This window comes from Pithys albifrons, chromosome 33 (assembly GCF_047495875.1).
Source record: "Pithys albifrons albifrons isolate INPA30051 chromosome 33, PitAlb_v1, whole genome shotgun sequence".
In the NCBI taxonomy this organism is placed as follows: Eukaryota; Metazoa; Chordata; class Aves; order Passeriformes; family Thamnophilidae; genus Pithys; species Pithys albifrons.
This window is the reverse complement of record NC_092490.1, coordinates 1,232,478-1,255,986: the sequence shown is the minus strand read 5'-3', so window position 1 is coordinate 1,255,986 and position 23,509 is coordinate 1,232,478. Positions and strand designations below refer to the sequence as shown.

Here is a 23,509-nt window from a genome sequence, read left to right as displayed (position 1 = left end):
AAGTCAGAGTTACAACTTAATGAAAATATTACAAGAAATGCAATGGCAGAAAGAGAAAAATTGGTTTTAACCCACAAAACCCCAGCAGTATAACCCAGCCCCCTGGGGCACAAGCACAAAGGGGTTTGTTAGCCCCTGTGCTGAACCCTGTGTGGCTCCCCCAAGTCCAAAGGAAAAGTCCAAAGTGGAAAACCTGTGGGTGCAGCTGACAGTTGCAGTCTGGTGGAGAGTTATGAGGTACAGAAAGAGATACAAAAAGGCAGGGGAAAAGCCAAGGTTGCTTTTAGAAGGAAAGAAAAAACTTACCACCAGAAGCTACTTTTTTTGCTGAGATACCCTGTGGGGGAAAACAGTTTCTACCTTTTTTTTTTTCTTCTGTTTCTCTGCCATTTTGATAGATATCTCTGGTCCCAAGAGGCTTGGAATGCTGTCTTTAGATATGTAGAGTTGCTGCTCAGGAGAAGGTGTTTTTTAGCCTTTCTGGGCTGAGCAAAGTCAGGTCCTCATAAGGAGGTGAGAGAGGGGGAAGTAGGGAGAGATTTTCCATTATGGTAACCGGATTGCTCTCTTTCCTTTTCCCTCCCTGAATTCTCAAGGTGCCTTCTCTGAGTTTTCATGGTGTTCCAAAAGGTTTGTACGTGATTTTTGGCAGGCAGCTACGAGCCCAACAGCAGGAACCTTCATGGCAGGCAGGCTCCAGCAGGATGCTCTGGCAGGAAGTTTGTTTGGGAGCTTTTAGCAAAATGTTGACAGAAAACGTTTCAATAGGGTGTTTTTGGCAGAGAAACAGTGGGGGAAAATTTTCCCTTCTAATTCTGTATTACGTGAGTGTCACAGGGGACACACAGGAGTCCCCACTGATCCATCCTGGGGCTGGTTCTTCTCCTCCCAACCTCGGCTCCTCCCCACGGGGTCCCCTCAGTGTTGTGAGATTGCTTGCAAAAAGTTAATTTCTGAGCAATCCAAACTGCTTCAGCTCCGTGAGAATCATGCTGATACTTCAGCCTCCAAGGACACACACCTGCTGTTTGTCCGTTAGGAAACGGTCACTCCTTGCAAGTGTTTTCACGAGAGCGTCTCAACTGCCTTCCTGATCTCCAGACATGGACCTCAAAACATCGGGATGAGATAATACAAACACAGGACTTGTGAGAGATAGGATTTTAACCAATTAGAAGTTCTAGGGTGTTGGGGTGAGATAGTTTTAGCCAATAAGATGTACCCCTAACCCTATATAAACCATGTGCTGTGTGAAATAAAATGTCTTCACTTTGAATCTCATAGATTCGTACTGTGAAGTCCTTTCTCTCTGTGAAAGTTTGTTTACTTTATCTTAGAAGATTAAGATAAAGGTTAATTTGGTTGATAAAATGTATAAATACATGAAAAGCCTTCTAAGGGTTTGTATGGAGCTGGAAAGATTCTCTCCCTGTCTCTGCCCAGAATAAACGACTGTCTGGCTCACAGACACTCCAAAGGGGGGAATGGGGGGTCTCATTTCTTCCTGATGACTTTTGGTGACAATTATTGATGACTGAGGTGGGACAAAACTGCAGATGCTCCACTGAGCACTCCAGTGACACCCAAAATATTATTTGAGGAGAATCCTCTCAGTCCCAGGATCTGTCGAGTTGAAAGCAAGATCCCTGGAATTTTGTTAAGTCATTTCTCAGTGTGTAAAATCTATACTGAAATATCATAGAAATGGAGCCTGAGAATAGAATGTAATGGGGTGTGGTAGTTTTAGCTTCAGTTTCAGCCAGGCCTCAATTCATCAGGCCCAGAGGATGTGACAGAGATTAGAAGGGACAAGCATCACCTGACCTAAGCAACCAAAGAGGTATTTCATTACATCTGACAGCATCAAGAAGCATCAAGAAGTATAAAAGAGAAGGAGGTGGAGCTTCTGTCTCTTTTGCTCTTCACCTTGGGCCTGTGCTCTGCCTCTACCAAGACAGGGCCTTGCCACCATCCCTGCTCTGTTATCACAGAATCACAGAACCAGTTGGGTTGGAAGAGACCTCCGGGATCATCAAGTCCAACCCTTAATCCAACCCCACTTTGATCACCAGATCATGGCACTCAGTGCCACGTCCAGTCTCACCTTAAAAACCTCCAGGGTTGGAGAATCCAACCCCTCCCTGGGAAGGCCATTCCAATGCCTGACCACTCTCTCTGGAATCAACTTCTTCCTGATATCCAACCTAAACCTCCCCTGGCAGAGCTTAAGCCCCTGCCCTCCTGTCCTGCTGTTGGTTGCCTGGGAGAAGAGACCAATCCCCACCTGGCTACAACCTCTTTCAAGGAATTGTACAGAGTGATAAGGTCTCCCCTGAGCCTCCTCTTCTCCAGGCTAAACAACCCCAGCTCCCTCAGCCTCTCCCCACAGCACTTGTGCTCCAGTCCCTTCACCAGCCTTGTTGCTCTTCTCTGGACCTGCTCCAGCCCCTCAATATTTTTCCTGAACTGAGAGGCCCAGAACTGAGTACAACACTCAAGGTGTGGCCTCACCAACACAGAGTACAGGGGAAGGGTCACTGTCCTGGTCCTGCTGGCCACGCTAGTTTTGATCCAGGCCAGGACCCCATTGGCCTTCTTGGCCTTCTTGGCCACACTGTGGGCTCATGTAGAGCTTCCTGTCACTCAGTCCCCCCAGGTCCCTCTGCCTGGCTGCTCTCCAGCCACTCTGTGCCCAGCCTGGAGCGCTGCAGGGGGTTGTTGTGGCCAAAGGGCAGGACCTGCACTTGGCCTTGTAAAACCTCATCCCACTGCAATCAGCCCATCTCTCCAGTCTACCCAGATCCCTCTGCAGAGCCCTCCTGCATTCCAGCAGGTTGACAGTCCCTCCCAACTTGGTATCATCAGGAAATTTGCTAATGATGGTCTCAATCCCCTCATCTAAATCATCAATAAAGGTGTTAAACAGGACTGGACCCAACACAGACCCCTGGGGACACCACTGGTGACCAGCCAGCAGCTGGACACAACCCCGTTCATCAGCACTCTCTGGGCTTGACCCTGCAGCCACCTCCTAATCCAGCAGAGGGGACACCTGTCCAGCCATGGGCCACCAGCTTTTCCAGGAGTATATTATGGGAGACAGTGTCAAAGGCCTTGCTGAAGTCCAGACAGACACATCCACAGCCTCACCCTCATCCACCATGTGGGTCACCTGATCATAAAAAGAGATCAGGTTGGTCAGACAGGACCTGCCCCTTCTATACCCATTCTGGCTGGGTCTAATCCCTTGTCCATCCTGAAGGTGCTGTGTGATTGCACTCAGGGTGATCTGCTCCATAACCTGTCTTACTGGTGAAAACTGAGGGAAAGTCGGTGTGAAGTACCTCAGACTTCTCCTCATCTCTGGTAACTATGTTCCACCCCAAGTCCAACAAAGAATGGAGGTTTTTCTTGTCCCTCCTTTTCCTATTAACATATTTACAGAAGCATTTTTCTCATCCCTAACAGAAGTAGCCCAACTGACTTCAAATTGCACTTTTCTCTCTCATTTTCTTCCTACAGTACCCAACTATGTTCCTAAACTCTTTCTAAATAGCCAGCCCTTTTTTTCCACACTCAGTCATCTCTCTTTTTATCACTGATTTCCTTCAGAATCTTCCTGTTCAACCAAGATGGATGTCTTCCCCATTGGCTTCCCTTTCGGCACACCAGGACAGGCTGTTCCTGTGCACTCAAGACTTGCTTCTTGCAGGACATCCATCCCTCCTGTACCCCCTGGTTTTTAAGGTTTTTTTCCCAGGGTATGCTCTGGACCAGTCTTCTGACCAGGCTGAAATCTGCCATCTGGATGTCCAGCACAGAGGTTTTATTGATGGCCCTCCTTGCATCCCTGAGTATTGAAAATTCTATTATTTCAAGGTCACTGTGCCCCAGACAGGGTCTGACCACTACATCTCCCACCAGCCCCTCTTTGTTTGTAAACAGCAGGTGTCCAGGAGCCACACCCCTGGTAGGTTCATTTACCAGCTGAAGCTGGAAATTCTTGTCTATACACTCCAGGAATCTCCCAGACTGCCTCTTCTCTGCTGTGTTGAGCTCCCAGCAGATATCTGGAGGGTTCAAGTCACCTACAATAACAAGGGCTGGAAATTTTGAGACATCTGCCAGCTGCTTGTAGAATAATTCATCTCCTTCATCATCCTGGTTGGGTGGCCTGTAACAGACACCCACAAGGATGTCAGCCCTGTTGGCCTTCCCCCTGATTCTGGTCCAGAGACACTCAACCTTGTAACTGCTGACCTCAAGTTCAACAGAGTCAAGAGACTCTCTAACATATAAAGCCACCCCTCCAATGGGATATACTGGGAGTGAGTGGAACCATAGTGGGGGTAAAAGGGAGCAACTGGAAGCATGTGGGGGGAACTGGGTTAATATTGCGAGCAACAGGATGCACACTGGAGTCATACTGGGATCATAATGAGACTATCTGGGAGTGACTCGGATCATACCGGCAATGACTGGAAAAAAACTGGGAGAACACTTGGAGCTAATGGTATGATACTGGACTGATACTGGAAGCAAGTGGAACCATGTTGAAGGCAACTGGGATAACACTCGGACGACCTGGGCCACAGCTGGAGGACACGAGGGGGAAGCAGGAGGGTTTGTGGGACCACCTTCTACTGCCTGGGGTGGCTCTGGGGGCCCTCGGCTCCTCGGGGCTCTTTCTGCAGCCACAGAACATGGAGGGACCTTCCTCTGGGTGGGTCCTCCACGTGTTCCAGGAGCTTTGGGTTCCTCCTGGCACAGACTGGGGGCAACTGGGATCATCCTGACACCATATTGGCAGAGACTGGAAGTTACTGGAACCATACTGGGGGTGACTGGGACCACAGTGGGAGTGACTGGGACTATGCGAGCAGAAAACGGAGACCACACATGGGGCAATTGGGAGCAAGTCAGAGTGTTTGGGTCTATACTGGGGGCTACTGGGTGGCACTGAGACCATGTTGGGACAGATCACGGTCATACTGGGCCAACTAGAATTATGTTGTGGGCAACTGAGAAATAGGGGGAACAGCTGGGCTCATACTAGAGGTGACTGGGCTCATACTGGGAGTGACTGGGCTCTGGGAAGCACAGGATGGGCAGCAGGGGGAGGGAAACCCCCCTCCCACTGTCCTGAATTCCCAAAATTCTTGTTCCCAGTCCCTGCTCTGGCCCTGAGCAGCAGATACACTCCGGGATCCCTTTCCCTGGCGACACTTCCCCACCCTCTCCCCACTTTTCTGCCTCTGGAAATCGGCACTTTGGAGCTCCATCCCATTGTTTTCTCCTTCTCTATTATTATTAGGGTCCCTCTGCACCTCCTTCTCCCGGGCTCTGGGACCCCCTGTGTGGCCATTCCCTGTTCTCCAGCTCCCAGACGCCCATTTCTCTGACTCCAGGATCCTCCTGCCTCCCTTTCCTGCCCATCCTGCCTCTCCCATGCCCTGGATCCCCCTTTTCTTTGACCCCAGGGACCCTCAGCCCCCCATTTCCAGCCAGCCCACATAACCTCACCCCCAGACTGACATTCTTTGACGCCACGAACCCCCTGCCTCCTCTTTCCCTCTCATCTGTTATACTCCAATAACTGAGAAATGTAAGAAATATTATTCCCCCATTGTTTCCCTGTCATAAACATCCTTTCCAAGAATTTTCTGTCAGCAGTTCCACAGAAAGCCAGAATTCTCTTACAAACAGTCACCTGCCAAAGCCTTTCACTAAGCTCCCTGCAAGTCAAGCCGCAAATTCAGCCAAACTTCTTGCCTGATGAGAACTCACAGAAACATCCTCTTCTTGTAATAACTTAGCTAAAACTGTTTCCTGCTTTTATGAAATTTTCAAGCTATGTGTAGAAACAATGTCTAAGCTTTCTGGGACTCCATAAAAACTCCTAAAGAACACCTTGGAATTTTGCTGCGTAGGGAGTGTGGAGAATGGAGAGAGAGAACCACAGCCAAGAACCTCTCCCACCTCCCCCCTGCCTCACCCATCTCACCTTCTTACCCTCCTCCTTCACCACCCAAGCTGCTTGCCTGCCTGCCCCTGCAGACTGAGGAGAAAGCTGAGCTCTGCCTTGCTCCCTGCGTCAGTTCTGCTCCTGCTGACCCAGCCCTGGCCCTGTTCACCCTGGGGTGGCTGCGCAGCTGCTGCCCGTGAGCGACAGCTCCTTGGGGCCCGAGAGCCCTGCAGAGAGCGAGGAGCAGCCCTGCTGCACAAGGGAGAGCAGCACAGACTGAGCAGCACATCTGCATTGCAAGAGCTGCATTCCACACCTCTGCCTACAGGAACAGAGACAACATCGCTTCTCACACACACACACACCCAAAATAGCTTGGCAGAAAAAGTTGGGTTTGGTGGTAAACTTTTTTCTTTGGTTCTAAAAAGTACTCTTAGAGTTTTTTTTAGCTGTTCTTATTTCCCTCTCTCTCTGCATTTTTTAAGTAATTTCTTAATTAATAATAAACATCATTTTTTTATTTAGGGGTAATATAGATTTTAAGTTTTGTTGGGGAAAACATTTTGAACCCAAGCTATGTCTGCAATATTTAAGCAGATCGTAACACCATCCTGCCTCTCCCAGACTCCACATTCCCTATTCCTTTACCCTGCCACCCCCTGGACTTCACTTTTCTGGGCACAGACACAACCTGCGGCCTCCAACCACCTCCCCCCACCTCCAGTCCTGCTTTTCCTTTACCTCGGAACCCTCCTGATCCCTCATTCCCAGGAACTGGGATGCCCCTGCACCCCCTTATCTTCCACCAATACCATCCTGAAGCCCCTTTCCTTGGCATCCCACCTCCTCCAGCCCCTACACCCCTCTTTTTCTTGACTCTGGTACCCCCGCTCCTGCATTTCCCAGACCTCACACCCTCCCCTTTTTAGAACAGTCGGAGACCATTTGAATCCCTTTTTCTGCCTATTCTGGGTGCCTTTACCCCAAGACCCCCTTTCTTCGACATCAGGGACCCCTGGAACCCTTTTCTGAGCACAGGGTACCCCTGGACCCCCCATCCCATTTCTCCAAGGCTTTACATCCCCCTTTCCTTGGCCCTGCAGCCTGTCTGAAAATGCCATCCCCCAGCACTGTGCCCTCCCTGCACCCCCAAGATTCAGCCCAAAACACCAAGATTCAGCCCACAAAAAGCCCTGTGAGGCTTTCCTCCTCTCTGGTCTCTCCAATTTGTGGTTTGGGGGGGCTCCCTTGTGTGGGCTGCTCAGGGTCCCATGCGTATTGGGGTCTCCCCTCCCCATCCTGCCAATGAAGGGCCTGACCCACGCACACTAACACCCCCAAGGGGGGTCCCCGCATACCCCCACCCACCAAGGGGCTCTGCTGGGAACTGACACTGGGACCCCCAAAAACACCTCCCAGGGACCCCCAATAGCCTCCAAGGGGCATTCCATGCTCAGTTTTGGGGTCCCTCAAGCCCCAACCATCCCCCTGAACATAACCCAACCCCCCAGAGCCCCCCCAGGCTATTCGGGGCTCGGCTCGGGGGTCCCGCAGCACTTTGTCAGGGCCCTTTGCCGTCCCTGTGTGCAGCTCCGGTCCCGCCCCGCGGCAGCCCCAGCACAGGCTCCAAGGAGCGGCACATCCTGGTGCCCTTGGGGGCTTTGGCCGGGCCCATCCCGGCTCTCGTGTTCCATGGCACAGCCCACACAGCCCTCGGTGGGGCAGTGGGGGCACTGTGGAGTCGGGGGGGCCCCTTCTCTTTCCCACCCTGTCCTCCCGCTCACCCGAGAGCTCCCGTGTGTACTGGGAGCGCTGAACAAAGAAGGAGGAAGAGGAGGAGCGTGACTGTCCCCTGCCCCTTGTCCCGGGGGTGTTCCTTGGTCGGCCCCGCCCACCCATTGGCAGGGCGGGCCCGGAGGGGCGGCCTCAGCAGGTTTGGGAGCAGATTTGGGTGCCATGCTGTGAGAGAACAGGTCTACCCGTCCGCTGCCCACCCCAGTTCACCTGTGGACGGTCAGGCAAGGGAGGGAGACCCGCGGGTGAAATAAATGGTCTTGCGAAGACACCAAGTCTACCTACTGCGGTAAAAGAGAACAGGTCTACCTGGGGGACAGAGTGAACAGGTCTGCTCGCGAACAGGTCTACCCGCGGGACTGGGAGAGAACAGGTCTACCCGCGGGACTGGAGGAGAACAGGTCTGCCCGCGGGACTGGAGGAGAACAGGTCTGCCCGCGGGACTGGAGGAGAACAGGTCTGCCCGCGGGACTGGGAGAGAACAGATCTACCCGTGGGACTCGGAGCGAACAGGTCTACCCGCGGACTGGGAGAGAACAGGTCTACCCGCGGGCCTGGGAGAACATGATGCAAAGGGCTAAAGGCAAACAGGTCTACTCGAGGGATGGAGAGAACATACCCGGTGGACTGTGAGAGAACAAGTCTACCAGCTGGAAAGGGCGAGCCGTCTACTTGCCGTACTGGGAAACAGAAAAGGTGTACCCAACAGAGAGAACAGGTCTATCCACCCCACCCAGCGAGGTCTCCACACCGCACTGAAAGTTCTACCCAGTGAACCAGAAGAGAGAACAGGTCTAACCGCTGGAGACAACAGGTGTACCCAATGGAGAGAACAGGTCTATCTGCTAGACTGGGAGTATCTGCTGGATGGTTGTGTCCCTAACAAAAAGAACAGGTCCACCTGCCCAGCTGAGAACATGGGTCTACCTGCCAAGCTAAAAGAACAGGCCGGTCCTAATAAACGTGAATCCCCCAGAAGCTGAAACGGGAAACCGAGAACCCTAAAGTGGAAAGACCAAACAAAGAGAACTTCTGGGAGGGATTTTTTGGTTTTATCTCCATATTTCAGAGTGGGTTTTGGCTGAATCTTGATGTTTTCCAGTTTTAGTATTTCTGAGAGGGTTTTCCCTGACTCTCATCATTTTGGAGCTTTTCACGGACACCAGATGCCTGGTGACTTCTAGAGATGAGGAGCAGAGAGGGGTGATAGCAGAGCTGGGGGACCCCTGAGAGGCTGGAGAGGGGGGAGTGGGCAAAAGGGAGAGCCTGCACAGGGGGCACCCCTGTGTATTAGGGTGTGATGAGATGCCATTATTTTTGGTCCATGTCTGGCCTTGCCACCTGCCAAGTGATAGAAAACAAGAACTTATAATTAGGAATTGGGCCTTGAAGGAGAAACATCTTGTGTACACTGAGACAGGTTTGTAGCTTGAATTTTTGACAATGTGTGGCTTCAGCCTGGAATCCCCATGAACCCTCCCTGGAACAATTGGTCAAGGAACCTTAAAGGTAATTAAGAATGAACTAATTTTTCAGCAGAAATCCACAATTTTAAAGGCAATTCTCTCAGAGTAGCTCTGATTATTTGTTTTACAAAGCCTTGAACTTAGTGAAAATTGCACTGAGCTTTACTTGTGTATCAAAAGAATTAGAAAATACGGAAAATAATGTTCTGAAACATGTAGGGGGTGACAAAAACAGTGGATAAAACAAAATTAGTGATTTAGTCATTAAAAAATATATTGGACAAGTCTGGTGGGGAAAGAAAATAGTGACTGAATATCCTGAATAAAAAGTACTCAGCGATCTGGAAAAAAAAAAGAAAAAGAAAAAAAAGGGAGGAAATAATAATTTTTCTCATTGCAAATGGTTTTTTTCTGGGTGTTGTGACATTCTGAATGCTGATTTGCAGGTTATAATAATATATAATTATAGTAATACTCTGAAATGCTATAATAAATCATAAAAAATTATGGAGAAATTAATACATAAAATTGACTTTTTAAGTGATGACAGCACTTGAAAAATAAGTTGGTATTTACACAGGTAGTGAAAACATTGACAGTAATGGTTACCAAAAACATAGTGCCCAAATTTATCTGGGAGATAAATAATCCTTAACTCTCCTTGAGATCTTTGGGACAAGTCTCAGCAAAATCTGGAGTCCCTCAGCTCACCAGTTTGATCTCCCTTGGTACTTTATTGCTTTGGTCACCAAGCCCAGGGCTGAGGGCAGAGCAGCACCAGAGGAGCAGAAAGTCCCACGTTTGCCCAGAAAACAAACATGGACTTGTCGATAATACAACATAAATCTCCCATTTTCTACCGGCTTTTATAACCAAAAAGCTTTGCATGGGTAAGTTTTCTCATGGCCTGTTGTGACCGACCTGGAGTGTAACAGAATTTTTTAAATTTAATTCTTTTCAATATTGATGTGGGACTGGGGGAATAACTTCTATCAGCCACACCCTCAGCTGTTCACATTTTCCTGGGATAGAAAGAACTTTTCAGACTCCAAGTCTAAAATTACAGTTCGTGAATCCGCTTTTACCCACTGAGGTTTTTTCTCTTAGTTGTAAGGAGTAACTGGGTGTCCAGCTTGAGGATTGATTAATCCTAATTAATATTTACACCCTGGATCTTCTCATGGTTGGAGTTACCTGAGACAGGACACACATATTTTTATGTTTTCTTCTTATCATATGCAAGTTAAACTGGAACTCAGTCCCTCAATTATCCTTTTCCATTGGCACATTACAGGTATGAGACACCATTCCAAAATGTGGAGGGAATGTTTTTAATGCCACACTTTTTAGTGCTTTCAGCTGGGGTGAGGAACTGTAGCAGTTCTAATAAGATATAAATCTAATATTATTGTAAAGCACTAAAAAAAAGAATATAATACTGAGAAATTAATGCATCAAATTGACTTTTTGAGTGCTGAGAGTACATGAAAAATAATTTGGTATTTATACAGGTATTGAAAACTTTGACATTAATGTGTCACTAAACCAGCCCTAAACCCAGCTCTAAAACGAGCCATAAACAGCCCCAAATAAGCTTTAAACCAGGACTAATCCAACTCTAAAGCAGCCCTAAACTAGCAGAGGTGTTGGAAATGCATCCAAGGCCAGAGGAGGAGTTTGTTTTTTAACTAATTCCTCAAGCTCAATTCTCAGAATCACAGGATTGTTTGGGTTGGAAGGGCCCTTAAAGCTCATCCCTTTCCAAGCCCTGCCGTGGGCAGGGACACCTTCCATAGCCCAGGTTATTGTCATGTTTTCCTCTTTTCAAACACTGAAGGATTTACAATATTTCCAAATCAAACCTCTGACTCTCCAAAGTCTTGGCTTTGACTCTCTAAAAAGTGCCCAAAAGCTGAAGAACTGCCTGCAGGGTGTGACCCTTTCCCCCTAATCAGGCAGGTCATTTGGGGATTGGAAATGGTTTACAGGGTCTGGGTGAAAGTTCAGGGGGGTCCCTGCGGTGTTTTGGTGGTCTCTGGGAGGTTCTCTGCAGTGTTTGCGGGGGGGCCTCAGGATTTTTAGGGGGCTCTGGGAGAGTCTGGGGGTTTTGAAGGGAACTCTGGGGTGTTTTCAGGAGCTCTGGCAGGTCCAGGAGGGGATTTGGGGCATCCTGGGGCAGTTTTCGAGGTCCCAGGTAGGGTTTTCGGGATCTCAGGGGGGTTTTGGGGATCTCAGCGGTGTTTTTGGGGGGCTGTTGGGAGGCACCTGGGGTTGGGGGAGGGGCTTACCCGGCTTCTCGACTTTCACCGTCACGGCCAACACGGCGCCGGGGGGTCTTGCAGTCTGTGGGGGGTCAGGAGGGACCCCCAAAACCCGCACCGAGTCCCTCCAAACTCGCCGCTCTCCGCTCCACGCGGTGTTCCCACGTCCCGCCTTCCGCCTGCGCCACTCCCATTGGCCATCGAGCCCGCCCGTCACCGCTCGCAGCCAATCGACGTTCAGACCTGCAGCGGTCGGGGCGGATCCCGGAGCCCCGCGCCATGTTGAGATTCCCGTGTACTACAACTCCCGTCATGCCTCGCTGCGCTGCCTGTGCCGCTCCATTCCCGTTCCCGCCGGGCTCGGCGCTCCGAGGGGATGGGCAGGGAGGGGCTGCGGGGGGCACAGGGGAGGCCGGGGGTTCCCTGCGAGCCCGGAGGGAGCAGCGAGTGCCCTGCGGAGCCGCCGAGATGCTGCCCGGGCTCTGCGAGCAGATGGATCCGTGCCGGCTGAGGAGGGAACTGCGGGACAGCTCGGGGGGTGCGGGGGCCCTGCCTGGGGGCGGCACCCACGAAAGCCGCTCTCCCTCCCTCTGCGAGCGGGCAGGGCAGGGAAAATCCAACGGAGGGCTCGGGAGTTGGGATGGGGAGCGGGAGAGATCCCTCCCCGAGCACCATCTCGGACAAATCAGACTCCGAGTGGGCGTGTGAATTAAATTTGTACTGCCAGAATTAAACCAGGGGAATGAGAAGTAGAACTAAACCCGACAAACCCCTTCCCCCCACCCCTCCCTCCTTCCCAGTTGTGCCTCCTCCCCCCTCAGCGGTGCAGGGAGCTGGGAATGGGGGTCCCACTCAGTTGTTGTTGGTGCTGCTGCTCAGGGAGAGGGGTTGGAGTCCTTGCCCTGCTCCCTTGTGGGCTCCCCGTGGTTTTGGGCTTATCCTCTTTTGTCCTGTTTCCTGCTGCTGAAAGAAACTGGAGCAGTTTCCTGATTTTTTTCTCTTTTTTTGTTTTTTCCTCAGGTTTTGGATACATGAGAAAAAAAAGTCAGTATACTTCTTTTAACAAGTACTGCTGGAGGGTTCTGGGGCTGGCCCAAAACTGGACTTAACACCCAAAAACACAAAGAAAAAAAAGAGGACAAGGCTGGGAATTGGTGGTTGTTTCATGAAATAGTCCAAGTGTCTCAAACCTGGTGAAAATGTGAGTGTGGGGGGTGCAAAATGACACTTGGGGGAGGGGAGAAGAAAATTCAATCAAATCCCAGACTCATCCCTTCCCAGTGGGAGTGAGGCCATCCCTGTGATCCAGGTCAGAACTCCTGTCAGGGGATCAAAGAGGACAAAGATTGGGTCAAACCCAACAGCAAAAGCCATTTCAAGTCCCTCCCAGCCCATATTTTGAAGAAGAAGCACTCAATAGCACCTGTCTCCTGCTCACCTGCCTGTGATTGCAGAGCTCCAGCCCCTCATATGCTTCAACCTCATATCAAGAACCTCAATTAAAAGCTTTTTAAGTCAATGTAATGAATTTCCACCAGTTTTCCTCCTGTTTGGCCCAAGCATTGACCCCGCAGGTGTTTCTGCATTCCCAGTGAGCCCCTTGCCCTGGCTGTGCTCAGCCCCATTTCCCCAGGCACAGGGGAGGCTGCAGAATGTAGAAATATGTTTTTAAAAAACAGATAAGAGGCCTGGCTGGTGCCATTTTTTGGGGCCAGACTCACCTCAGTCACGATGTGAGAGGGTGTCCGAGGTCAGTGTCACTCTCAGGACTTGTCAAGGCCAGGGAAACAGTTTGTGCCAATCTGAGACATCCGGGGATGGACCTTCTCCAACCAGAAAATGTCACAGGGAGTGTATTTGTGCAGAAAAATGGTTATTTCAGGCTCTGGGAAGAGTTTTGGGTCTCTTACCTTTGGGGTCCATTTGCTTCTCCATCCCCGTGTTGAGGTTTCCAAACTCATGGGGAAACTTCATTTTGGTGGCTTCTAAAATGAGATCTGGGCTTGAAAAAGCAGGGAAAGACTTGGAAAAGCTCCAGAATAATTACAATTTTGCCTCCAAGAGCCTTCCCTTGGTGGCCAAAAGCAGCCCCAGGAAGCCCCAGGGGAGCCAACCCAGCTGGGAGGGGAGGGATGGGGCTGAGGGAGGAGCCGAGGGCTGGAGGTTCCCACGGCCACCGACTCCCAGCCCTGCCAAGGGCTGCAAACTGAGCCCATTCCAGGAGCTTCCAGGTGCTCCACTCCAGCCCTGTGTCCCAGGCTGCTGCACCCCCTGAGCTCCCTCAGCTCCTGGCTCTGCAAGGAATTGGGAAACTGGGCTGATGGCAAGAGAAGCTGTGAAGGTCAGCACTGTCAGCTGGTGGTGCTCCAGAATGAGACACAAATGGGAAATAGGGAGGAGAAGGCTGGAAAAGGACTCCAAAGTCCTGGGTTTTCAGGTGGGCAGGGGGGTGAGGAGGTTTTGGGGTGGTGTTCAGGGCACAGAGACACTTGTGCCCCATGGATTTGGGATTCCCATTTCCTCGGTGGCTTTGCATCCCATGAAACTCTCCCCAGAGAGATGTTTGGAACAACTGGTCACCTCCACTTGTCAGGAGAAGCCCAAGGCTGTTCCAGGCAGGAACCTGCAGCCAGTGTGGGTTGGAATGAGGGCAGGGCAGGAGTGGAGACAGGTGAACAACACACCCAGCACCCCCCAGGTGGGACTGTCCAAGGCCTGTTGGGATAAAAAGCAGCTTTGCTTCATTTCAGCCCCATTTTGTGCCCTGATCCCTCTCCCTGAGTTTTTAGGGGTCTGTGCAAAGGTTTCCTGTTCCTCTGGCAACGCTCTGCAGAGCAGGGGCTGGGGGCACAGGGCACAGTGGGGTCGATTCTGTGGCACATGGGGGGCACAGGGTAGAGTGGGATGATAATTAATCAACAACAGTTTAATAATTAATAATTTTATTAAGAATAGATTTAATAAGTGGAGCTCAATTAGAGATTTAAGTGAATAACAAAAAATATTACAATAGATAAATAAAAATACACATAAATAAATAAATAAATAAACACAAATAAATAAATAAAATTTAATAAAATAAAGTTTGCAATTAAGGTATAATCAAAATAAACAAAGAATTGAATAATAAAATTATGAAATGGAAATATAATCAAATAAGTAGAATTAAACTATTTTAAGTAAGGTTTAATTTAAAATGAAAATATAGTAAATATACAATTAAAAATAAAGAGATTATGCCAAGACTATTTAATAAATAATTTAAATACACTGTTTAAAAATAATATTTAATAATATTCTAATAAAATTTTAATATCTTAGTAAGTATAATAAAGATAGAATAATATAGATAATACATAATATATATTATATCCACATTATAATATCTATATTAGTGCATGGCAGTGAAGGAGGAGGAGGAGGAAGAGGAGGAGGAGGAGGAGGTGTGGGATATACTTCCAGGAGCCCTTTCAGCACTTTCCTCTCTCCCCCCCCAGCCCCTTCACACTCTTTGGAGCAGCTTCATCCTCAGCAGTGGTTCTTTGTGGCTCCTACAGCCACGGTGAAACATGGAGAGCGACTCAGAGCCTGGAGGGACACGAGCCCACCCCCCTGCCGGGCTCTGCTCCTGCTCCAGAGGGGCCAAACTCTCCATTATCCCGGATCCCAATGTCCCGGGGGCAGGAACAGGGCACTGACCACCATCTGTGCCAGCCCTGCTGTGCTCCAGAAGGGCCCCGGTGAGTGATGTCCCTCGGCCCATCTGCCCCATCCCAGGGGGGCTCTGCTTGGGGGGACGGGTTTGGAGGGGCCAATATACCTGATGGGGCTGGATCCCTTCCCTGCAGGAAATTCTGGGGATAAAAAGGACCTTCTGTGTCTTTTCCTGAGCTGCTTCTGGCCCTAACCAAATGCTTTGCTCTCCAGAGAGTTTGCTGCCCACCCCCAGCCTGGGGCACAGTGCTGGCACCAGCAGGTTTTGTTCTTCTCACCCCATTTCCTTGGGAAGGATGGAAAATACAGCCAGTGCCCATGGACACTGTTCAGGGCTTCACCTGCTCAGCAGGGCAGGAGAGGCCATGCAGCCTCCTCTGAGATCACTCCAAACATCCCCAGGGCTTGGCTTCACGTCTCCCAATCCCCAGGACAGCTCTGGGTGCATCTCAGGGCAGGAGAGGGAGGGACTGAGCTCCGAGGCTCTGCAGCTTTGCTGGGACAAGTGAACAAAGAGGCACCTTGTGGGTTTTCTGGGCTCCCAGAGAGCCTTGGGAGGTTTCCTCACTGAGCAGAGGGATGTGGGGGACCTGCAGCTGAGGCAGAGCATTAAAAGCAGAGCAGGGAGAACAGAAGAAGAAGAGCTGCATCCTCCCTCGCTCCCAGTATGATCCCACTGCAGGTCCTCACTGGCTCTGGGCTCTGCTGGGAGCGGTAGAAGCAGAGGAAGCTTTTTATTCTGAGGAGGTTTTGTGTCAGGGACCAGAGTCCTGTCTGGGCCTGCAATGTTTGGTCTGTAGTTGTGCTCGTCGATGTGGCCTGTGGAGAACTGAGGCCTGGAGAAAGAGCCATCAGTGTGAGCTGGAAGTGCTGAGAGCTTGGGCTGTTCCCCAGGAAGAATGACGGGCAGAGCCGTTGTTGTCCTGGAGTCAGCCCCTTGAGCTGCTGCAGCCTGGGCTGGTGCGATGGGCACGCAGGGGCTGGTGCTGCAGCTGGCAAAGCTGCCCTGCAGAGAGAGGAGCCAGGAGGGGTGGGCTGGGCTGGGGGTGAGGAGGCCCAGCTGGGCCTGGTTTGGTGCAGGGCAGGGCCTGAAGGGGCACTGCCTGCCTGCCCTGCCGACAGTGCCGCTGCACCTGCTGCTCCTGCCCCATGGCCTGGGGAGATTGCAGGGCTGGGGATGTGTTGTGTGTGTGCCAAGGAACAGGATCCATTGGCCTGGGGAGATTGCAGGGCTGGGGATGTGCTGTTTGTGTGCCAAGGAACAGGATCCATTGGCCTGGGGGGATTGCAGGGCTGTGGATGTGCTGTTTGTGTGCCAAGGAACAGGATCCATTGGCCTGGGGGGATTGCAGGGCTGGGGATGTGCTGTTTGTGTGCCAAGGAACAGGATCCATTGGCTTGGGGAGATTGCAGGGCTGGGGATGTGCTGTTTGTGTGCCAAGGGACAGGATCCATTTCCTTTCCTCAGCAATAAATTTGCTTTGTTACCTCAGCTCTGTTTTAGTGTCTTTTATTTTGTGCTGGGAATCCTCCTGAACCTGGAACACTGGGAACAACCTTGTGACCCACATTCCCAGTGACCCACATTGGGACACATTCCCAGTGACCCACGTTGGGAACATATCTGGCTGGAGGTCTCCACACCCTCCTGGTTCCCTGTGGGCACTTGGGTGAGTGCAGGGGCAGGACCATCCATCACAAGAAAAAGAAGTTGGGAATTCATTGGGAAGAGCAGTTTTGTTGAGTTTACACCCCCAGAAATCTCACCTGCTCCATTCCATCATTTTTTCTGGTGCCATTGAGCTCTCTAATTCCACCCAAAATTCCTTAATGGCACTCAAAAGTCTCTGAATCCCTATTATTATCCCCAGATTTTCATCCCAAATCCCCCCAGTTTTACCCCAAATCCTCACGATTTCACAAAAAGTCACCTTACTTCTACCCAAAATTCAGGAATTCCACCAAAACATGCCTTAATTTTCACCTCATACCATGATGTTTCTACCCACAGTTTCCATAATTCCACCTCAAATCCCTATAGACCCATCACAATTCTGCTTATTTTACCCCAAATCCCCTGAATTCCATCCAAAATTCCCTTAATTCATCAAAAAATCTCTCCCATTTCTTCCCAAATCCCCAATTTGTAATTAAATCCCCATAATTTTACTGAAGATCAACATTAATGTCACCCAGAATTTCCTTAATTCCATCTGGAATCCCCCAATACCATTTATTGCACTCAAAGTTCCTTTAATTCCACTTCAAATTTCCCAAATCTCTAAATGTCCGCCTCAAATCCTCTTAATTTAATCAAAAATTTCCTTATTTCTTTGCAAAGTGTCCCTAATTCCACCCGAAATCTCTTAATTTCACTCAGAAATATCTTAATCCCTTTTACAATCCCAAGTATTTCATCTCAAATCCCTAAAAGTCCAGCAAAATCCCCTTAAATTCACATTAGGATTATTTAATTCCATCCAAATTCCTTTATTTCCACCCAAACTCTCCCAATTTAACCTCAAATCCACTGAACTCAACTCTAAATTCCCTAAATTCCAAACGAAATCCCTTCCCCAAACCACCAGCCCCCCAAGTGCTCCCAAATCCCCCCAGCCCCCCAAGTGCCCCTTTGGAGCTCCAAGTCCCGGGAAAGGGGCCTGTGGGAAGGGAGGGCTGGGGGGCTTTGAGGAGGTTGGGGTGGATTTGGGGACCCGGAAGGCACATGGGGGGCAATTGAGGGTCCCACTGGGGTCTGAGGGGCACTTATGGGGCACTAGGAAAGAACTTGGGTATCCAAGAGAACCTTTGGGGGTCACTCGAGTGTCCAGCAACGGAATCTGGGTGTCCAAAGAGGATTTTAGGGGTCACTTGTAAGTCCTGGATGAACTTGGGGGTCACTTCGCGGTCCGAGGAGGTGATTTGGGGCTCCTGAGTGTGTATTGGGGGAGCACTTGGGGGTCCTGGGGGCACTTCTGGGGCAGTTTGGGGTCCGGAGGGCACTTGGGGGGCTGCAAACCGGCTGGGACCGACCCGATTGGGCGCGGGGGAGACGGGAGTTGTAGCCCCGACTGTGATTGGCCAGAACGAGGCGCGGTGCATGACGGGAGTTGTAGTACGGGACAGTCTCAAAATGGCGCGGACTCCATGCCCCGTTACCGCCCGGTGCATTTCTGGACGCTGATTGGCTGCAGGAGTTGACGGGCAGACAATTCGACCAATCAAAGGCAGTGCAGACGGAGGGCGGGACTCGACGGCGCTTCTGGAGAGTTATGAAATGGCAGCGAGTTTCGAGTCGTTTCTGTGAAAATTTGGCATCATTTTGGGGGCATTCGGGGCCTCGGGGCGGATTTTGGCGTTCTCTCACGATCCGCCCAACCCTCACAGACCCCCGGGATCCCTCCAGGGCCGTGTTGGCCGTGCAGGTGAAGAAGCCGCGTAAGCCCCTCCCCCCACCCCGGGATGCGCTTCCAAACACCCCAAATGCCCCCCGAAAATACCCCTGAGACTCCCAAAGCCCCCATCCGGGAAGCCCCAAACTTCCCTGGATCCCCAGGATGCCCAAAATCTCGTCCTGAACTTTCCGGAGCTCCTGAGACACCCCGGGCCACCCCAAACACCCGAGAGACCCCCTAAGCCACCTCCCAGACCGTCTAAACCGCCCAGGAACCCTAAAATTCCCCCGTACCCACCTAAATTCATCTCCCAGATCCCCCAAACCACTGCAGGACTCGCCAACCCACTTCTAGGGCACCCAGACCTGCCCAAGTTCCCTCAACCTCCTATCAGACCCCCACCCAGACCACCCTAAACCTCTCCAGGACCTCCTAGCCTACTTCAAAACCCCCCTAATCTTTCTCCCAATCCCTCCAAACCACACCAGGTCCCCCAAACCACTTCCAGACCTACCCCAACTACCCCAGGATCCCCCTAAAACTCCCTCCCAGTCCTCCCAAAACAACTCCAGGGCCCTCCAAACCCCTGCAAGGAATACCGAGGGTCCCAGGGGCGGCTTCTGCCCTGAGTCTCTGCTCGGGGTGCTCGGGGACCCCCCTGGGACACTAAAACAGGGAGCATGGAGAGGGATAACCCCCAATACATGTAGGTCCCCCAGCAACCCCATTAGGGGAGACTCCCCAAAGCCCAGAGTGGAGAGACCAGAGAGCGGGAACTTCTGGGAGGCTTTTTTGGGGCTGAATCTTTGTTGTGCAGGGGGGACACAGTGCTGGGGAAGGGGGTTTTCAGGGGGGCACAGGTCCAAGGAAGGGGGGATGTAGTTGCTTGGAGAAGGGAAATGGGGGGTTCAGGGAGACTCTCTGCCCAGGAAAGGGGGTCCAGTGGTCCCCAATTTTGGGGAAAGGGGAATCATGGGATAGGGAGACCCAGAGTGTCCAGAAAAAGGGATTCAAGGGATCCCCCAGTGTTCCAAAAAGCGGGGGGGGAAGGGGGGTGTCTGTGGTCTGGGAAATTCAAGAGTGGGGGTGTCAGGGGTCCCAGAATGAAAAAAAACCAGGAGCTGTGGGGACTGGAAGAGGTGGAATGGCCAGGAAATGGTGTTGCAGGGGTATTGGTGCAGTATAAGGGGGTGCAGGGGCACCCCAGTGCCTGTGAGGGGGCGATCAGAAGGGGTCCAAGGTGAAGGAAAGGCAGGACTGGGGTGAAGAGAGGTAGTTGGTGGGTCCAGGGTGTCCCTGTGCCCAGAGAAGGGGAGTCCAGGGAATGGCAGTGTAAAGGAAAAGGGAGAGTGGGATGGGTGTAAAAGGGAGGTCAGAGTTGTCCTGGAGTCCTAGAATTAAGGGGTGTGGGGACAGGAAACCTGGGAATGGTCGGGCAGGGGGTTTCTGGAGCCCTGGCAGCCTGGAGAGGGAGGATCCTGAATAGACAGGAGACCCCCAACAGCCAGGACAGGGGGAGGGGTACCCTCAGAGCTCCAAAATGGAGAAGCCAAAGAGGAGGAGTTCCTCTCTGTGTTTTCTTGGCCAAATCTTGGAATTTTGGAGATTTTTATGGACACAACAAGCTCAGTGAGTTCTAGAGATGGTCTTTGGCAGGAGGAGCCCCCACCCAATGCAGTCACACCTTGTTTTTCCCCAGAAAACAGAATTTCTCCTTCCCAAAGCTTGGCTAGATGGAGGAGGAGGCTGCAAGGAAGAGGAAGATGGCACAGGACCCCCGGGCAGGTGAGGAGGAAGTCAGTGCCCCTTTGCCTCTCTCTTGTGCCGCATCTTCCAGCCCAGCATGGCCCCGGCTGCAGGACAACCCCGCTGTCGATGCCGTCCTGCCGGGGCCGGGTTTGGGGGAATGTCCTTGGCCTTCCCTGAGGGCCGGAGGCAAATGCCGTGAGTGTCCTTGTTCCTTCCTGCCCCAGACCCCGAGCTGAGCATGGAGAGCACAGAGGACAAATCCCCCCAGCAGAACCTCCTGGCAGAGGCTGTTTTGAACAGCTCCACAGCACAGGAAGTCAACAGGGATGAAAAGCCAAGGAGATCTCGCAGGAGGAGGATATCGAAACCCAACCCTGCTTGTTCCAAGGAGGAAAGTACCAACGAGAGGCAGGAAGATGGTCAGAGCTTGAGCCAGAGTTCCGACCTGGTGATGCAGCAGCAGCTTCAGACCAGGGAGAAGCGCTGCAAGTGTTTGGAATGTGGGAAGGGCTTCAGCACCAGCACTGTCCTGATCCAGCACCAACACATCCACACTGGGGAACGGCCCTACAGGTGTAGGGAATGTGGGAAAGGCTTCAACCAGAGCTCCAGCCTCATCACCCACCAGCACATCCACAGCAGTGAAAAGCCTCACAACTGTGGGGAGTGTGGGAAGGGCTTCATCCGTAAGTCTGATCTCATCATCCACCGTATGACCCACACTGGGGAGATGCCCTATGAGTGTTTGGAGTGTGGGAAGAGGTTTCAGACCAGCTCAGTTCTCCTCATGCATCAGCGCATACACACTGGGGAGAGGCCCTTCCACTGCACCGACTGCGGGAAGAGATTCAACCAGAACTCCCACCTCATCAGGCACCGTAACATCCACACTGGGGAGAGGCCCTTTCAGTGTTCTGAGTGTGGGAAGAGATTTCGAACCAGCTCACACCTGCTCAGGCATAAGCGCACACACACAGGGGAGAGGCCCTTCCCCTGCACCGACTGCGGGAAGAGATTCAACAGCAGCTCCCACCTCTACACCCACCGGCGTATCCACACCGGGGAGAGGCCTTAGGAGTGTGATGAGTGTGGGAAGAGCTTCACCCACAGCTCTAATTTGATCCAACACCAACGGACCCACCAGTAAGGGAAGCCCAACCAGTGCCCCGACTGCGGGAAGAGCTTTGTCCGCTGCTCCAACTCCATCACCCATTGGCGGACCCATGTTGGCTACAGATGTGGAGACCCACATTCCTAATTATCTGCATTGGGAAGACACCTGGCTGGTGATCTCCATGTCCTCCTGGTTCTCTCTGGTGTTGGGGTGAGCGCAGGGAGAGGAACCTCCATCAGGACACAGACCAATGTTGGAAACATGGGGAAGAGCAGAGTTGTTGCCTTTACATCGCAGAATATTTCACCTTCTTCAATGCATTGTTTCTTCTGGTGGCATCAAGCCTTGTAATTCTACCCCAATTTCCTGAATTCTCAAATTTTCTTAATCCTTCTGTAGTGGTTTTGGCTTTAGTCAGCATAGGTCCCCATGTAGGCCTCAGTTTTTAGCAGGCCTCGAAGGTTGTGACACAGATTAGAGGGGACAGGTATCATCTGACTTAAGCAGCCATAGAGGTATTTCATATCATCTGACATCATCAGGAAGTGTCGGGGAGTATAACAAGCAAGGTGGGAGGAGTCTCTGTTCTCTTTGGTCCATGCTTCTGACCAGGACGGTTCCCGCTCCCTGACTGCTGATGTCAGGCCCTCCTGCCGGTCGGCACGCCTGTTTAGCCGGGGACGTGAGCATATTCCTGTTAATTCCTCTTTCCCTCTTGCTGGGAGGTTTCCTTTGGGGAGGAGGTTTGGTTGGTTTGGAGTTTCACCTGTTAGCTGGGGCGACCTCGGTGAGCCTGTTGTTGTTTCCTGTCACCATGTGCTATTTCATATTCTGTGTTAAGCTCTCCTCTTCTCTGTATAAATATAAAAACCTCACTGTGTTTAAAGCCTTGTTTCTGCTGTTTTCCCTCACTCTCCTGCTCTGGGAGTGGACTTTTTGACTGGGTACCAGGCAGTTGGCATTTTGCCAGCCCAAACTATAACACCTTCCTAGAACCCTCAAAATCTCATCCCAGATCCTCCTAATTTCTCCCTAAATCCCTAAGATTCAAACAAAATTTCCTTAGTTTTTTCACAAAATTGCCTTAAGTCCAAGGAAATATCACTTAATTCCACCTATAACATCCTTGATTTCTTCCCAAATCTGCCTAATTTAGCCTAAAATCCTCACTAATTTCACCTGAAATCCCTATTTCCACCCCAAATCCTTTTTTAATTCTGCCCCAAATTCACTTAATCCCACATCAACTCTCTTCAATAGCCCCTAAAATCCCCAGTTTCACACTAATCCCTTCCCCAACTCACGCAGCCTTTCAAGTTCTCAGGACCACAATAAACATCCTTGGAATGCCAATCTTTTGGGCTCTGGAACGGAGCCCAATTTATATCTGTCATGGGTTTAGTTAGGCCCAGACTTAGGCTTTGGTTTTTAGAGCAGGCCTTGGACTATCAGCTCACTCAAGCTGGGTCAGCCCAGCTGACTCCTACTGGCCAATGGTGTTCCAGACCATAATCTGACATCATCTCAGATATGAAAAGAGAGCGAGGATGTTGGAACACACACATTTTCAGGCTAAGGAACCAAGGACAAATTTCCAGGTGCCACCTTCTAAGATAAGAATGGAATTTGTCTGGAGAGGTTGAGCTGGTGCAGAAGTGAGAAAAGAAGCTGCAGAAACTCTGTGGAAGGACACACCTTAAGATGTCTTTTTATAAAGTTAAAAATATGATAAATTAGACTGCTTGGACCCAGCAATTTTGTGAAATATATATTACTTAATATTTACCTGTAGCAGAGTGTTGTTAGATTGGATGGTGTGTGTAGGTTTTAAAATTGTGGGCAATCGTGTAGAAAAATAGTTCTGTAAAGTTCCTCCTTAATTTGTAATATCTGTGCAGAGACAGATAAATTGCCTCAATGTAAACATAGTTCAGCCTTTGACCTTTCTTCCCTCCTTTCCATGACTCCTCCAGTAGCTGTAACCCCTGACCAGGAGGACTATGAAATAAACTATCAAAGAAAAATCCTAAAATTAGATGCTGTCAAGTGCT

General features: G+C 50.8%; 2 protein-coding genes across 2 annotated transcripts in view; one reads left to right on the top strand and one right to left on the bottom strand.

The window, feature by feature from the left end:
- LOC139684162 (uncharacterized) overlaps positions 1-23,509 on the top strand; it is a 1,455,962-nt gene that overhangs the window by 236,237 nt on the left and 1,196,216 nt on the right. Inside the window, 1 exon segment of the mRNA XM_071579763.1 lies at positions 20,819-21,487. Within this exon segment, the coding sequence (XP_071435864.1) occupies positions 20,819-21,487 (669 nt within the window).
- The window catches only part of LOC139684161 (uncharacterized), a 1,434,678-nt gene that overhangs the window by 276,385 nt on the left and 1,134,784 nt on the right, over positions 1-23,509 (bottom strand).